At 42.0% G+C, this 18,849-nt stretch overlaps 1 protein-coding gene across 1 annotated transcript; it reads left to right on the top strand.

Annotated features, from left to right (window-relative positions):
• The first annotated feature begins 14,929 nt into the window (after positions 1-14,929).
• Positions 14,930-16,824, top strand: phox2bb (paired like homeobox 2Bb). Its single transcript, XM_029441947.1, has 3 exons — positions 14,930-15,170; positions 15,809-15,996; positions 16,396-16,824. The coding sequence occupies exons 1-3, from the start codon at positions 14,930-14,932 to the stop codon at positions 16,822-16,824; spliced, it is 858 nt and encodes a 285-aa protein (XP_029297807.1).
• Positions 16,825-18,849: the final 2,025 nt, after the last annotated feature.

The following is an 18,849-nucleotide window of genomic DNA, read 5'->3' as shown; positions in this document are numbered from 1 at the left end:
GGGATTTTACAAATGGACAATAATAAAAGAAATATACATAAATGTGTATGCAATTACCTTACGCTACATAAAGCTGTACTGCTTGTACTTTGTTTTTAATCATCTGTGATCGGATGATCAAACTCTCTTCCTCAAAACTTTTTCTTTTCTTTTGTGAACACATTTCAGTTTGACGAGAGCAGAACTATAAACTAAATTATAGTTCTTAAGAGGAAGATTATCGGTAATTTAGTGATGGTTTAACATAGTTACAGTATAATATCGATTTCTTTGAGATTTATTAACAAAACTCAGATATTGTGTTCATGTTTTTGGATTTTGAACCACTTTTTATTTTGGCTTTGAGTTCAAAGCTTCACAAAAACCTCCTGAACAGCGATTGTCCAATCATAGGCCTCGTTATCTAAAGAGTTTGGAGGGTTGTGTCTTTATTAACAATTAACAATTACAAACACGCAAAAAATAAAATGTAAGGAATGGATGAAACTGTTTATCTACCTCGACATGTTAGCATGTCAAGCTAACTAGCTTGACATGCTAACATGTCAAGCTAACTAGCTTGGTGACTGGTGTTTCCCGCCAAAATGTAACAGATATTCTTTTATGCAGCTGTTCATCCAAATGTAGAGCAAATTAGAACCACATTTCTATTTTATTTTAATCAAATGTCCAACATTTTTTTAAGCGCAAATTTGAAAATGTGCACAAAACAGGTGAATGTGAACTCACCTATGTGAACAACAAATGGGAATGTTACCTAATAAATGTAGCGTGAGGTTGTTGAGGTGAATTTCAGTATTTTCTAAAATCTATTCTAGGCTGAAGGATTGAAGGAAAAATCTGTTCACCTGTTTGGGCCCGGAGGCATGAGGCTGAGGCTGAGGATGAGGCTGAAGATGAGGCTGAGGCTGAGGATGAGGCTGAGGATGAGGCTGAGGATGAGGCTGAGGATGAGGCTGAGGCTGAGGATGAGGCTGAAGATGAGGATGAGGCTGAGGCTGAGGATGAGGCTGAGGATGAGGCTGAGGATGAGGCTGAGGCTGAGGATGAGGCTGAGGCTGAGGATGAGGATGAGGCTGAGGCTGAGGATGAGGCTGAGGATGAGGCTGAGGATGAGGATGAGGATGAGGTGAGAATGAGGATGAGGATGAGGCTGAGGATGAGGATGCGGATGAGGCTGAGGATGAGGATGAAGATGAGGCTGAGTATGAGGCTGAGGATGAGGATGAGGCTGAGGATGAGGCTGAGGATGAGAATGAGGATGAGGCTGAAGATGAGGATGAGGATGAGAATGAGGCTGAAGATGAGGATGAGGATGAGGATGACGCTGAGGATGAAGATGCTCAGGCATGTGCAGAAGGCCGGCGGCCTCTCTGCTTCCCTCAGCAGCCATCCATCCAGCTCTCCTGAGTCACTTTTCATAATTATTGAATTACATTCCTGGCAACCCATTAAGCAGGACATTCTCTTCTTAACCACCTGCTCTTCCCCCCTCCTCCACCCCATTTTACACCATCAATCTTTCAGCGTTACCGGAGCCCCTAAAAGCTTTCTGACTGCTCTATAATGGGGGACAGCGCGGGGTCAGGGGTGCTACAGGACTGTGTGCTCAGGAGCAGTGATGCCTCAGCACTCAGGCGGGGAGCAGGGCAAGGGGACGGGTGGTGTGAGGGGGCAGTGGGGGTCACTCTGTGCAGTCCTGCTGTAAGAGGTCACTGGCTGGACCTTTGGCTGCGAACAAGAGGGGAACAAAACATGTTAGTGTGTGTGATTATGTGACTGTGTGTGTGTGTATATCATGTGTGTGTAACCTGTTCAGGTGTTTCATGAGACTCTCTATAAATCTGTTGTGTCCAGTACATTAAATATTTAGTATTAAAGGGTTTTAATTTACTCTTGTGGCCCTTTTCCTCAGCTTGCTCAGTCTAATTCTACTTAAAATGGCCATTTCCTACATTTCCCAGAATGCCCTTTGACATACTCCAAAGAGGATGGTGGTGGCTAACAGCAGATGACACAAACGAGTGGTTTGAATAGTTTTTATAAACATTTTAATACTTTATTATACGATTCACTTAACTCTGGTGCCTCAGTATGAACATGTTTGTCCTTTGTCTCATTTTAAATGTTTTCAGTAATTTTGGCTGTTTTAACAATATTAATATAGAGTATTTCTATAGCTGTGTTTAGGAAAGAGGCATTTCCTCTAAGGATTCAAGAGGGAGTTATTATTTATTATTATTATGAATTATTATTATTATTTATATTTATTATTATGTATTATTATGTATCATTATGTATTATTATTCATTATTATTATTATTTAATTATTATTATGTATTATTATGTATTATTATTATTATTTAATTATTATTTTTTATTATTATGTATTATTATTTATAGAATTATTTTTAAATCTGACAGCACAAAGCATAAAAAGCATCAAAATCAATATTGTTGCTTATCATTAACATATTGCAGACTGTGAAAAGAATATCCCTCTAGCATTTACTACACAGTTTATAATGTTTACTGTTTATAAACTGTGTAATTCTGTTTGTATTTTAACAACAGTGGAAATATGTAAACAAACTGGCATTTAAAGGGTTATAATTCCAAAAGTAATGAATATTTGGTCGTGTTGACTGAATGGAAATAATATTAAACGTAACATTTATTTCAGTTGATGCAGACATTGTTGTCCTCTAAAGACATCAAGATTAAAATGATATTAAAACAAATTAAAAGCAGATTGTACTTTTAGTTTGGTGAAATAGCGACACGTTGAAATGCTAAATGTTTCGACACTCACCACATGAACATCCTGACATTTTAACATTTTGATATTTTGACGTGCAGCGCTCTTTTCACTGTGTCGTCCAGGAGATTCCACTAAAGTCAATGTTAAGTGAATAGTAAGGTTAGGTTTGTCTTTACCCTGCTGGCTTATTGACTCGCCTGTCAATACCACTGCAGGGAAAATCCATAAAGCCTCCAAATGTTATCTCAACATCCGTTTGAGGGTGTGTGTGTGTGTGTGTGTGTGTGTGTGTGTGTTCACTCAGGCACGTGAGGCTTTAAAGGTCTTACACAATATTTTACTACAATGTGAAAGTACAATTCTAGTGCATGGGTATACCATGTCTTCATGAGGGTTAAAGCTGTGATCATCGTGCTCAGCTTTGGTTTATAAAGCTTTCATGGGAAACGTTTAAATTGTTGTGTTGGACGATTTTGCAAAGATTCCCAGAGTTTATTTTGTACCTTTAGTGACTTTAACAATAATCCTGCATCAACTTCTGTGCATGGCAACTATGTAATGGTTAAGGCCAAAGACATTTAGAATAAGACAAACAATCTATGGTTGAGATAGAGGTTAGGCAACAGCAACACCTGTTTAAGGTTATTAAAAGGTGAATGTTCACACGTCTGTGAGGGGAAAGCACCTCACGTCCAGCAGAAACTCTGTTTTGGTCTCCACCAACTTTATATGAACCTGTTTGATGCGGGGCAGGTAGCGTACACTTGGTTTATGCTGCTGGAGACGAGGTTGATGACTGAACTGTTCAGTAAACGAGCCATAAAACCAAAACTATTAGCTAAAGAAGGCTGAAAGGCTCCATAGAGCTGCACAGGTGTGTGATAAATATAATATTAATGTACAGCTTTATATTGGGGCTTAGTTTTGGTTAAGATTAGTGTTATAGTGAGCAAAAGAATGAATGGAGGTCCTCACAAGGATAGTACAACAAATGTGTGTGTGTGTGTGTGTGTGTGTGTGTGTGTGTGTGTGTGTGTGTGTGTGTGTGTGTGTATTTATAAGTAAAGAAGTATCAGTGCAGATGGAGGGCTTATGCATCACCTCAAAGCAGCATGCTGCTCATTACCTAATGCTCAGATCCCAACACGTATTATTCATCTCTGACAGCACGCCCGCTTTGCATAAAACACACACACAGACACACACACACACACACACAGACACACAGACACAGACAGACACATGTAGGCCCTACAACAGGCTGTCATCTTGTACAGCTACATAAATCCCATGTACTCTATAGACACACATATGCTGAATGCAAAAGTGACCTTGCACATCATACTTCAGCATATGCTTCACACACACACACACACACACACACACACACACACACACACACACACACACACACACACACACACACACACGCACACACACACACACGCACACACACACACACGCAAAGCATATGAGTAATGAACAACCTTAATAACACCTCCAACTTTTCCTCTTCTTCTCTCTGTTGGCTGTTTAAATTCACATCCCCCTTTAACGTAGCTCTAATCTGATTACCGCTGGGCTAATGGCTCTCCTTCTGCTCCTCCCAGACGCTCTGCCCAGACCTTGGAACACACACACACACACACACACACACACACACACACACACACACACACACACACACACACACACACACACACACACACACAGGGTGTGTGCTGCTGCAGAAGAGCTACATCTGCAAAGTATGGCCGAGGGAAAAGAGCTGAGAGAAAGAGGGAGAAGTTGGTGTATGGTGTTTATATGCATATGGGTGAGTGTTTTTTTGGGGGGGCGAGGAGGGTGTGTGAGGGGGGGATCAGCAGCCAACTCCACTCCTGAACCCTCCCCTCACTCTCCCTTTCTTTTCCCTGCAGTACCCCCCCCCCACCCCTCCCCTTGAGTAAATCTATAGGGAGGGAAGGCAGAGACAGGTGCATTTCTCCACAAATTGAGTTAGCCAAGACATGCCACATCCAATTGGACTAAATTGATGTGAGAGTTTGTGATGTCTGCCGTGGGTATTACAGCAAAGGTCAGTGTGCCGAGACAATGACATCAATCTGGTCCACGTGGCCGAGCGGCTCGGGCCCCCGCCAGCCTCCTGATTCAGATGCAAACCTGCAAACACAGCCAGGGGAAGCAGAGGGCGGACAAACGCTGGTTGCAAACTGGTGGGCATTTTGTGAATTTTGAATAGAAGCTAAACAAGATCGTTGCCTTTGGCAGTTACACGCCGCCGGCCGGCCGATAAACACTGCACTTACCCCCAAATAATAATCATGATTGTTGCATCATCGGCTTGTTGTTCTGATTGTGTTTATAATAACATAACTTCATACTCTATGAAACCACGCAGCAGAATATTAATCTCATGTTATTCCAGGATAATATGGAAGAGTTGGTTGTTCACATATGAAACATTTAGATGAGCTACACTTTATATATATTTAAACTGTTGTAGCAGTGTCAAATATAAAAGTGATTTATAAATAAGTATTATTATTTTCTTTATGTATAACCGGTGTTGTAAAATAATATCGTCTTGTAATCCAACGTGTAACTGTGCAGATGTTTGACACACAAACTATATAATGTACAAATATCTGAAAGGACTCCATGATGTCTATTTTAACGCAGGATCAAAAGTAAGATGCGTTTCCATGCTACAGGAATAAAACTATAAATAAGATACCTGTCACAACATGCACCCGTCTGGTCACATCTTCTACATTAATATATATATATATATATTAACAGAATGAATGTCATGAAACACATTTATGGTCATCGCCTTGGTGTTCCCTGACACACGTGTGACACTTGACCATTTTAACTTGACATTTAAAGCCATAATTCCACTTTTTAAATTGTATTTGATGTCTTTGTGAAGCACTTTGATCAACGTTGGTTGTTTTTGTGCTCTGAAAATAAACTTGACTTGACATGTTGGGATACGCTTCTAGCCTGAGAGGTTGATACAATGCTCAGGTTTTTTGTAGGAAGCAATTAGCTTAGCTTAGCATAAAGACTGGAAGCGGGGGGAAACAGCTAGCCTGGCTTCTGGATCTGAGCTTCCTGCACCTCTAAAGTTCTCAACACGTGGTCGTGCATCTAAAATCCATGTGAAAAAGACATTTTGTGTTTTTAGAAGGAGCGACGCCTCCTTGCTTTGTAAGTTAATCATCTCTAGAATTACTACGAATGCTAATGCTTCTGTTATATCGTGTCACATTTTATCGACTGTGAGATGTTATTTATACAGAGGCCCAGACCATGAACACATATTGCCTATCAATTTCACATCCAACACGTGAGTGAAGGTGGTTTCGGGCCACTTTGCTTCTACTCTCAGGAAATCCAGTACAAACTTCATCATGCTGTCACCTCTGCCGGGGCCTGCAAACCCAGATTTCAGGGGTATGGCTTTCATCCCACCTCTATTCAGAGAGCCATTTTCTTTGATCACATTAGCGTTATTGCTCCTCTCACGGTTCCCTCCGTCTTCTCACTGCTACTCTATATCAGCCCAGGGCTATTGGTTTTCATTCTGTGGCTTCAATCTGGACCTGGACCCGGCTCAGCTAGACCGGCTCACACTGACGTTAATTCATATAAAAGCTATATGAACAGCCAAGTTCAACCCCGGACTTCCCAGGCTCGCTCCATCAACGGGACATTACATTTGACAGAGTTTATTAGAAAGGTAAACAAACTGTAAAAAGTTATTTGTGCTTGAATGCAGCTTTTCTCAAATTCCTCAAACCAATCAGGAAGAGTTTAGTTGAGTAATAAACATTAATACGTATCAAACAAATGACTAATTTCACAGAAAAGTACCCGAGCCAATTAAGGAAACGTCATCATCTGCTCTCTTTGACAACTTTTCCTGGAACCAACGGGCTCCACGAGGAAGCTTCGATTCATCCGCAGTCACAGGAATCCCAGACCAGATTTGTCTGAGAAGCAATTTACTGTCATTTGCTGGAGAGTGCTGGCCTGATGCATAAACATCCTTCTTAATATGCCAATTCATCATCGGGCGGCCGGGGGATTCTGGGTGTGTTCTGATCAAATTTGCACCCAGCGATGATGAGGGGCATGGTGGTTTTGCTACAGAAAAGTGCAGATCCAGCTATTTGTCACGTCAAGCTTCAACAGGGGAGGCAGAGGAGGGAAGATACGCTGCATAGAAGCAGAACGGATAGAACAGAAGTCTGGTGTCAAAAACTGCTGCCACAGGACTTCAGCCACGCTAGCTACTGAGTTCATCTCTCAAGTATTACGTTGATTTGAGGACGGTACACATGGTTTAGAGTGAAATGTCTCACAAACTGTCGGAGGGATTGACGTAACGTTTGGTAAACACGACCAAATACCAAATGTCAACGCGCTAAACTGAGACGGTAACAACGTTAGCATTGTCATCGTGAGCATGCTGAGGTCAGCGTTTAGTGTCAGCATTATGAAGGCTGGTCCGACGACTTTCTAAACATTACAACTCGACATTCACAATCACTTCCAAGTGACCAAGTGTGCGGAGGTGGCTTTTATTCATCATTCCCACATTACCATAACCTTATCCTTGAACCATAATGTTCTCCTCCACAGTTGAGTCTCAGAAATGTGGAAAAATCAGCTTTTCTGCTGCTGAACGTCACATTTAAAAAGATACGGATGGTCTTATATGATTTTCACACAGTCAGCAACTTAATAACTGATTCAATCATATTTCTTTATACAAAAATGACAGAAAATGGCGTTTTCAGCCTCTTAAATATGGAGCTTTCCTGCTTTTCTCTGTTTTATTTAATATGAAACTGAATATGTTGGCTTTCAGACATTTAAAGACAGAAATGGACATGTTTCACGATGTTCTGACGTTTTGAACACAGTGTTGAGTTGCAGCTCTACGTTGGAGACACATGAATACTTGTTCAGTTATTGTTGTTGACAAACAGAAAAACATCCCAGAATATCCTTTAATAATGTTGTCGTTGCGTCATGTCCTCTAACACGCAACGTATCTGTTCTCTAAGCTGTGTGTGCTGCAGCCCACTAACATGTGTTTCTGACTGCATTATAAAACATTGTAGGACTCACATGTTGTGTACCAGCGGACTCACATGTTGTGTACCAGCGGACTCACATGTTGTGTACCAGCGGACTCACATGTTGTGTACCAGCGGACTCATGTACCAGCGGACTCACATGTTGTGTACCAGCGGACTCACTCTCCACATGTATTGATTTCAGGCAGAACACTGAATCTATCTGGTGCAGCTCTGTGGTGCCGCATCATCCTTCAGAGGCCTTCTGGGAACAGGAAGTGAATCAGAGCCTGCAGCGGACAGACCGACTCTGATGGCTCCCATCTGGCTGTTCTTTAAGGACTCCATCCAATCAAATTAGGTTTGATTGATCAACAGGCGCTGCCATTGGATGGTGGTCATGGCAATATAAATCACCCGCTGCCATCAATATGGATGGCTTTCCTGAGGAAGAGCAAAAATGACAAAGTGTACATGAAATTCAAGGAAGTTGTCTTCCTCGTGGGCAATACACAGTTTACTAATTTAAATGTTGTGTTAGTGAGCGGAGAGATGAGTTAGCATCGTTGTGTTCAAAGATGGATGTGGTTCACTTTAAACTCGGATAAACAAACAGGGAATAAAAACCTTTGTGGTGTCAACAATCTCTCACGAACGCATTATTGGCTGGATTTGAGTTATTAAAGGAAAACATAAACATCTTAAAGTTATTAAATACATGCAGTGGAGTAAAAGATGCAACATCTGACTTGTAGCGAAGCAGAAGTATAAAGAAGCAGAGAATGGAAATACTCAAGTACCTTAGAATTGTACCTGAGTACAGGACAGTCTTTAGTTACAGCTGATCGTTGAGTGGAGATTTACACGATACACCAAACCCTGAGAATGATAACGATGTTTGTGGCTCCACCATCACTCATCAACTGAACACACCTGTGTGGAGGACGTCCCACTCCAACAGGTGCAACACAGCAGTGAGAGAACTGTCAATCAAGCACACCTGCCACATCTGTATGAGAGATCATAAAGAGATCTGCTGACACTCATTCATGACAACACAACATGTCTTCGTTAAGTGTTCACGTATTGATTAATGATCGTGTTTTGAAACAATATTGTGCAGAGTATCCTGTTGTGCGCATGTTATGAATATTTGAGGCCCTTGTTGGGACTCTTTTGACTATATGGAAATAATAATTCATATGAGCTTTGATGGTTTATGCAGATGGAGGCTGGGGGCCAAACACAAAGTGTAATGTACAACTGAGGCCACGTGTTTAGTCATAACACATCAAAAGAATATGAGATGAGAGGGGGGGTGCATGAGGGCGAGACAAATTAGCAGCTTTAGAAATTGATAGCAGGTGTTTACATGCGGTATCTTTTGCATATTATAAAGTGGAAGCAGGAGGGTGAAATAATAACCATTACAATGCGCTGTATAATAATCAATATAACTCACAATGACCTTGACGTTTTATGATGGATTGGGAGACATGGCCTACTGTAATTGCTGCCCACTCCTCCCTCCCTCCTTCCTTCCTTTCACCCTGACGCCTCAGCTCCTACAGGCCAGTCTCTCTCTTCCTTGACATTAAAAAGCGCTCCATCATTCTCGATGCAGCGCCTTGTCGCCTGCCGCTCAGATGACCATTAATCGCTTAATTCCAGTAAACCTACGCGCGCACAAAGGGCCGCTGTCTGCCGCTTAATGCATGTGTGATTAAGCTTTTAGGACCGACCACACGGCATTATTAGCCAGCAGGTCCTTGTATAGAGGGCCAAATGCCTTCAGGGGGCCCGAGGGTGGTGTGGGGGAGAGGAGAGGAGAGGAGAGGAGGGGAGGGGAGGGTGTGTGTGTGTGTGTGGGGGGGAGTTAATGACACTGACCCTCACTTCCCCAACAGCTATTCAATTCAACAATAATAACGGGTCACGCAGCTGATTTATGAGGCTGGGGCTAATAATTGTCAATTGCTAATGTGGGGGTGGGGAGGGGGGCAATGCCAGTAGACTATGCTAAATAAAATATGCCTTGACCCGACTGGGGGTGAAATGCAGGAGGCCAAAAAAGAAAAAAAATGACAGATGATGTTTCAGATACCCCCCCATACCCATCACCCCCCCCCTCTCCAAAAACCGTGTTGCAGTTTAACTGCGTCGAGAACGCAACGTTGTTCTGTGTCTGTAAATTAAAACATTCAAAAGCAGCAGCATCTGAACTGAGGCTCGCGAGCCTCATCCGTCCGCCTGCACGGTGCAATAAATTAATAACAACCAAACAATGTGTCGCGAGACGCGGATTCAATTACTGCGTTTATTTACAGGGAAGTCTCGTGGAGGCCATTGACCAACGTTAAGCAGCGCGGGCTGAAACGATGACAAGAGCTCCGATAAGAATTTAATTCCATCTCATTTCAGACGATTTTATGAATCAAATTCTTGAACACTGGCAAGAGATTTAATGATCACATCTTTGCGAAATCTTATTTCAGATCCGGTCGATGGCATTTCTCTGCGTTAATGTCGACTTAGAGGTTGGAGTAATTTAGTAATTGATTCCTTGCCTGGCTCTCGCTCGTGCCAAGGCCGCGTTTGAGGGTAATATGTTTCCTAATCTTATCCCCCGGAATAAGATTTTTATGCTAATCCACTGGCTGGCCTCTTGGTCACTTGGGAAGCGCAGATAAAGGCTCAGAGGGGCCGGAGAGGCCAGGAGAGACGCGCCGCGCTCTGCAGGAGCTGGAACACAACGACACGAGTTAATGGGAGAGAACAGGGACACGTAGAGCCTGCAGTACATCACAACATATTTACCTGTTTCTGCTCGTGTACAATCTGTAAAGTATTTCATTTAAATAAAAGGGTTAGACATCTGCTTATCCTCTGCTTTATTTTCACATCAATCATTATGTTTTAATGTATTATAAACTATAAAGAAGCATCAACTGTTTGCTGCATACAGGAGGTTTATTCCTCCTCTACATCCCTCTATATCACCATCACCGTGGCGCGCTCTGCGCTCAGATGTGTGCCAAAGACATCAGGTGAACAACAACACGAGCCTGCACACAGCAGACTGAGACATTGAAGTCTTTTGTGCTGCACGGTTTTTTTTGTGCAGACACCGAGAGAAGACACCAGCTCCTAATTTGATTTTGCCTCTTCTCCAGATGTCACTTTCCATCTGTGCGCTTGGAAACGCGATGCACTTTTTACGCACCGACCTGGAACAGCTTTAACTCAGATGTTTGACTTTTTCCCTCCCCTCTTTTGTTTCCTTATGTGCCGTTTCAGATCTTATAATCAAGGCAGCTTACAGAAACGATGAAATATAATATAATATACAGAATGTAATAATTGTTTTGGATAATAACTGAATTATTAGTGTGGAGCAGTAAAGCCACTTTTACGACCTGTCTGATAATGTCTTTTTTTCTCGCATTTATCCATCCTGTCAAATTGAGACATCAGCGTAAATTGCCACGAGAGCATGCCCAAAATGATTTTTTTATCTGCTCTCGAGCCCCTCCCCTGCAACACGCGGCCTTATTAATAACCGTTTTGATAAGCGCAGGGTTTCCTCGGGCGGAGGAGTGAGACATTGTAGGTGAAATGTGACAGCGGGACCCTCCCATCGCGCTCTCTCTCTTTATCCTCCTCTGTGTCTCTGCCTTTTCGGGGGAGTGGATCCATCCAATCCATCCAGAGACAATGGCATTTTGTTCTTCTTTTTGTCCCTCCTGTCGACCCGCATTCCTATATTGCTGAGCAACGATAGTGGGCACTAAATGGAGAGGAGTTGCTCCATATCCCGGCTATTGTCCGGCACTTGCCAGGGGAATTTAGGGTCTTGCACCAATCGCATTTTACTGATTTATTTAAGTGAAGGCTTACGGTTGGAGCCCTTTATTTGCCACATAATTACTAATTAACTACCCGCTATACTTGAATTAAAGGATCATTATGTTACTGTAAATCACAGTTTGGAAATGGTGCTGAATACAACCTGCAGCCACCAGGACGCTCTGCAGGAAATACAATGTCTGCACGTTCTGCATCTTGCAAATAAAATAAAACAAATACAAGAATAAAGTCAGAGAGCAGAGTTTCAGATTTAATACTCGCACATGAACCCCTCCCCCCCCCCCCCCCCCCCAGAACCAGCTGAAAGAATTAAAAGATGTTGAAACTATAAAAGAGGAGGCGTTTCAATAGCTGGTGGACTATGGTGTGAGGACTATAGAATAAAGAGCGGCTTCAGTGAAAGAAACCGATGGCTAAAAGCTATAATTGTATTTGCCTCGGCGAAATATCAGAAAAGACTTCTCGTTTCTTTGAGCGTTATTAGATTATTTCCCAGAGATGGTTTCTTTTCTCGCTGCCAGACGCGTGGAGGGAGGACGGTGAACCATTTGGCTCTTTGGTTTCAATAATCAAATTAACCATTTGGTACAACTTTTGGGTCCCAGCTCGTGTGTAGAAAAGAGAAAACCAAAAAAAGAGAAAACATTTACATAATAGGCACCGGGTTGTGTCAAGAAAGAATTAACTGTTTTCTTTTTGGCTCTCGTTGATCTCTGAAAAGACAATGTACACACGGAAGAAAGGGGAGAAACACACTGCAACACGTCAGCAATTGTGGAGAAAAATAATTGATGGCAAATGCAAGCGGCTCTATTTGAAGAGATAATCTGGAGCCTGGAGCCGGACAACATGTTCCGTTTAGAAAAGCGCTGAAATCTCCTTTTCTTTTTTAAAATTATGAATACAAAGTGAATATTTCATCAAACGGCTGCTGTTTTTAAAAGCGGTGCCAATATCGAAAGAAGGCAAGTCGCTGCTCACAGTTTGGAGGTTCTGACACGTGCGTCTGGAAATGGATTTGAAATTAAGATGTTAAAAGAGACGAGGAGAGGATTTGTTCACAGCGTTTTAAACCTCGATTGTCCACCAGTGACCTCCGACGTTGACCTGCATGTGGTTTAAAAGGCCTCATATATATTTTTTATATTCTTGGAGTCCCGATTTTAAGAAATAAATGTTATTTAATATCTTTCCAGCCTTCTTTAATTAAGATGAAGCAATAAGATCAATATTATGAAGGATCAAATCAAAAGAATAAGAAAAAGATCTATCATAACCTTATAATAAAATGTAATAGGTAGTGAGAGAAAGGCTCATGGCATGATGCTACAGCCACGTGTGAGAACATAAATGTAGGATTATTATAGAGACTTTCAGTGCGCACAGATCAATCACTGAAACACGACCAGTGCTGAACACATTCAAACATCAAACTCTCGTCTGCTAAATGTAATTGTTGCTCCATAATTCCTGTTGCGTCCTTTTGTGTTGAGAAAAAAACCCGCAGCTTCAAACGAGGACTTGAACTCGGTCCAATGAAAAAACAAAACGAAACACACACGAGTGTGTAAGCGCCATACAAAACGGTTCACCTTATTACACAAACCAAATTAACCACTCAGCCAATATTGTGAGCCTAAGAGGTCCGATGACTGCCTCGCCAGTTCGTTACTTTCATTAGAAAGATGTTATTTGCCAAATAAACGGAATAATGAAAGTAATAAAGACAATTACAAACTCATTTGAATCATAAAAACACACCCGGAAGTTTAGCAGAGAATATACTGCAGCGGTGCAGAGCAAAGAATTAGAAACGCGCAGTTTATTTGGCAAACAGGGCATTATTAAACCGAGGGGGGCACATTCGTTTATTACTGTGCGTAAACTGTAACATGATGGGGACAATTTCTAAATTTAATTTATTGACTTTTAGATGCAGAAATCGCAAAGACCTGATTTTAAAGTGTGAAATACTAATTAAAAAACAATGAGAAATGTTGGAACCCATGCAGTGTGATGTGAAATAAAACAAAGAGGAACCAAAACAAAGGGGGTCGGGTCTGTTGTTATGGATGTGACTGGCGCGCATACACTGTGGACAAGAAATCACCTGAATCAGCCTTTTATATTCAGAGTACAAATATTAAACAAACATATAAAATCAGGTTTTTCTCTAAAAAGAAAATGAGCAAAATCTGATGATTTGTTTCAGTAGTTTTCTTGCACTCAGTGTCCTGAAACAAAGCAGAATAATTCGGGTTATAGATGGTGCCAAAACAATATCTGGAAACAGATGCAGATTTGTATTTATCCAAAAAACCCTCAAAACGTCGTCAAACCTAAACGGCAAAATCGGTCGTTACACCTGCTGAACACGCCAATGTTGCGGCTTCAGTGCAGAAGACAGAGAGGAAGAAACAGAAAGAAACAGACAGAAACAGAAAGAAACAGAAAGAAACAGACAGAAACAGACAGAAACAGAAAGAAACAGACAGAAACGCGTCGGAGCAGACGGGCAGAGAGGAGAGGCAGAGGGGGAATACTATGTGAAATCCTGCCCAAGGTATACGGTCGCTTAAAAGGCTTAAAAGCTTGGAGAAAATTGGATCAGGGAGAATCGTCACCCAACTTTCATTATTTCCAAGTGGTGTGATTGAATTAAAGGGCAAGATGGTGGTTGGAGAGGAGTGGGGTGGAGGGGGGCGGTGGTGGTGGAGGGGTGCGTAATGGCGTGGTATTAAATTCTAATTAGAGATGCAGGGGATCAATGATAGGGAGGTTGGACAGCCCGGGCCCCCAGTGCCAGCCCAATAGACTGATGAGTTATTGTCATGTAAAAAAGCGCTAGCAATAAGACCAAACGCTTTGCTATTGTCCAAGCGGAAAGAGCCAAGTTTATTATGAGGACTATATGCTCTAGAGACCTCGGGCTAGGCGGCTCTTAGGGGGCTTTTCATAAAACAGGGCTAGGTTCCTATAAAGGAGGCCAGTTTTGGAGCAGGCGCTGAGCAGTGAACATCTACACCGTCCAGCCTCCTTCCAACCAGTTAATCCCAAACAAGTCATTTTCCCCCCCAACTCAGACCGCGCGTCCTCATTTTTGTTTTGATTCTTTTTGTACTTTCTAAACCCATTTTTGGGGGGTATTCTTTGTTTGACATTTTTTTCCCGGGAAGTGCAGCTTTCTAACTCCACCAAGTCTTCTCAAATGTATAAAATGGAGTATTCTTACCTAAATTCCTCTGCCTACGAGTCATGTATGGCCGGGATGGACACGACGAGCTTGGCATCGGCCTATGCGGACTTCAGCTCGTGCAGTCAAGCCAGTGGGTTTCAGTACAATCCCATCAGGACCACTTTCGGTGCCACCTCCGGCTGTCCGTCTCTCACGCCGGGCTCCTGCAGCCTGGGGACGCTGCGGGACCACCAGAGCAGCCCGTACGCCGCAGGTAAGCAGCGGCTCCGGAGCCTCAACCCGGAGTATTATAGGACGCCTTGATTGCATTTGAAAATGGAAATGTGTTTAGTATTTACCAAACGAAATTTGCTTACACAAATGAAAGAATTTATCACGTTAGAAGCGATTGCAGGCAAGCGGTAATTCGGTTACGGGGTTATACTATCCCAGTCACACCCAAAACCGCCAACAGAATTATCTTAAACTGCCAAAATGATAGGCATAATTTATTTACTTTGCGATGAGACATAAAGCTTCGAAAATAATTAGATAACCAAAGACTAAAGCTCATTATTGACACCGAATTGGAGTTACAGTAGCAACAAGCGGGGCGGATGGGAACATTATGACAAGTTTTCAAACTTGAGCCTCAATCTGAGAAGCAACAATTAGTTTACCATCACAATTAACCGCATCATGGGTCAGCAACGTTATCAATTCACTACTAATTCACAGGTAATCAAAGGCATAACACAATTCAGAGCTTCACCCAGCATCCATAACCGGATTTTATACAAAATATCGAGTTTGAATTTACTTCCATTTGACGACATTAGACACACTCATATCTCAATGTGCACAGATAAGACCACCGCACGTCTGACGGTGACATTTCTATTTCGTTTACAGTTCCCTACAAACTGTTCACGGATCACGGCGGGCTGAACGAGAAGCGAAAGCAGAGGCGCATCCGGACCACGTTCACCAGCGCCCAGCTGAAGGAGCTGGAGCGGGTTTTTGCGGAAACGCACTACCCGGACATCTACACCAGAGAGGAGCTGGCTCTCAAGATCGATCTGACTGAAGCCAGAGTGCAGGTACAGCCACCGGCTCTCCGACAGGCAACAAGCTGCTGCCATTACGCACGATTACACCCGGGTGGATTTATGATGCAAATAAGAAACACATTGCATCTCATCAGTTACTTTTCACAGATTTTAGTGAAATAAAAGCTTTACTGCTGGTACCATGTAACACAGTCATGCATTAATGCGCAGAATAGAGATTGTGTTTGTCTGGAGGGACATCAAAAAGCACACCAGCACACTGGTTTAGTTAACTCCCCTCTGCTGGGCTTTTGCTTGTCATGCCAATTTGAAAATGGAGAGTATAATAATAAATGGTTTTAGATTAGCAATGATTTCTATATTTGTTTTTTTGTCACAAACTGACCCTTCACGTTGGCTTAACTTGCGCACCCTCTCTCAATGTTCCAGGTGTGGTTCCAAAACCGGCGTGCCAAGTTTCGCAAGCAGGAGCGTGCAGCTGCAGCGGCCGTAGCGGCTGCCAAGTCCAATTCTGGGAAGAAGTCCGACCTCAGAGATGACGACATTAAAGAGACCAAATCTACCGACCCGGACAGCACAGGAGGACCGGGCCCGAACCCCATCAACACCTCCATCTGCGGCGGACCGAGCCCCACCGGAGGCCAGGTCAACACCATCGGGAACGGACAGCTGGACCAAGGGAAGACCTCCGTGTCCAGCGGCATGGGGGTGACAGCAGCGGGCCAAAGCTGGGCCACCGCCCCGGGGACCATCACCTCTATCCCGGACTCATTGGGCGGGCCGTTCGCCAGCGTACTGTCGTCTTTGCAAAGACAGAACGGAGCCAAAGCTACATTAGTAAAGACCAGCATGTTCTAATGAGGCAGAGAAACAGAGCAGAGGGAGAGAGATACGTTTCCTCATCCTCCGGAGACTGAAAAGCAATTGCCCACGACAGACTTAAGGACAATAAAAAGCAGTTAAAAAGAAGATGACAACAATGTTATTTTATTTTTATGCCTTGCGCCGTTTCTTGTGGTCAGTTGAATCTTTTGCTGTGAAAATATCCATCTTGACAAATCATGTCTGACAATAACAACGTTTTCTCCAAACAAGTGCAAGCTGGGTGAAATGTGTCCGGGTCAAGTCTGAACTCATATCAACACACTGACTGTTGAGATTCTTCACGCGTACATTCAGAACACATCTCATCCCAAAGAAGATCCACCTGTTTAAAGAACCCAAGGACACATTGAAGACTGAACACCGGATCAAGTGACTTTTTGACCAATTTACGAGCAAACACAAACGTCTGCGCACTGGAAACGCGTCGTGCCATCAGTGCGCAAAGGCAGCCTCGTGAAGTCACATTACATGTCAGAGTTCAACAGCTGCTTTGTTTGGTAGAGAGACGATTAATATCCATGAGTGAGGATGCTCTCACACATCCACAGTCCGACACAACTCATATCTAACGAGACGCTGACGCTTTTTTGTTTTCCTGGTCTCTGCAGACACGCCATGCTGTTTGGAAGTCGCCTCTTCGCAGCTGTGTTTGTGTTCCCTAAGCTGCTGAGAGTTTAGTTTCTTTAAATTATCGATATAAACACAATTATTTCCTCGAGAAAAAAAAAAGGCACAAACTACTGCAATGTTCACCTCTGACAGAAAATCTGTGTGTTTCGTGTGTCTTTCTACGGCAGTGTTTTTGTGGCTCAAACTGTAAAGTGTTAAAACGTATTATTGTCTCCTATAGTTGAACCATAGGCCATACTCCCTTGTAGATCGATCATACAAGTCTTTTTGATGTTTTACAAAATTCCCTCGGAAGAATTTATTTTGGGTATAAAAGAAGGGAATGGATGCAAACATTGTATTTATTTCTATATCATTTGCATGTTGTCTCTTTGATTTCTCTTCCACTGTGTGAGCATTATGTAACATGTTGTGTCCAGGATCTGAAAGTTATTTATATGTAGGTAATGAATGCTTATATTTAAGAAGGAAATATTTCTACATGTGCACATAGTTTTCCAGGTGTACCATTGAAATGGTTGTTGATGATAAAAAACAATAATAGTCCACGTTGCTTTGTCATGTTTTCTTTGGACGAATAAGGAAAGTTATTATATTGGTTTATATATTCTTTAATTATACAATCCTAAAAGAAGCTTCTTAGGGATAAATAAATAAATACGTTTCAGCACCACGGACAGCTCCGCACAACTTCACAAATGTAATATTTTATTCTATTTATGTTTCATAATAAACAGTGAAAATATTCGCATTTAAATGAACATTTCATGAAGTTTCAATGCAAATATTCAGAATTAAATGCGAGTCTTCTGAGAAGCCGTTCTAATGATGCCGAGAATGTCAGTGAACTTGAGAAAACATGGAAACAAGCATTTTAAACCACAATTCATTAATAATAATAATAATAATAATAATAATAATAATATCTGTAAGTTCTGGTAATAGCTACCAGAACTTACACATATTTTGGATGCACATAACTCGATGTTTAAATGCCTTATTACACGGAATCATGATCTCACGTTACCTCAAATTAAATCCTAATGCATCTGACATTACTGGCAGAATGTACAAGTTTAAACTCTAATGCACTTATTATTATATAATATATTATATAAATTATAGTGTTGTTTTATCTGCAGTCTGATTTGGAAGGTTTCCCTCAATGAGACTGAACTGGTTAAATAAAACAAACAAACACACCATGAAGAACATTTCCAATAAATACTCGACTTTCGGTTTCCTTTTCCACATTCTTTACTTTTTACTGAATGACGTGATTTCATCTACAGTATTTAATATTTAAAGTATTTATTATTATTATAATATTGTGTGGCGTTACTGGGGAAATAAAAGACAGAAGCACAG

The sequence above is a fragment of the Cottoperca gobio genome, chromosome 10 (genome assembly GCF_900634415.1).
Source record: "Cottoperca gobio chromosome 10, fCotGob3.1, whole genome shotgun sequence".
NCBI lineage: Eukaryota > Metazoa > Chordata > Actinopteri > Perciformes > Bovichtidae > Cottoperca > Cottoperca gobio.
The sequence above is the reverse complement of the archived record's forward strand: the minus strand, read 5'-3'. Positions and strand labels throughout refer to the sequence as shown.

Excerpts from the sequence above, each read along its gene's own strand:
- phox2bb (XM_029441947.1), top strand. The coding sequence starts at position 14,930 with ATGTATAAAATGGAGTATTCTTACCTAAATTCCTCTGCCTACGAGTCA. Across the intron at positions 15,171-15,808 it reads GAGCAGCCCGTACGCCGCAG|TTCCCTACAAACTGTTCACG; the intron begins GTAAGCAGCGGC and ends TTTCGTTTACAG. Across the intron at positions 15,997-16,395 it reads TGACTGAAGCCAGAGTGCAG|GTGTGGTTCCAAAACCGGCG; the intron begins GTACAGCCACCG and ends TCAATGTTCCAG.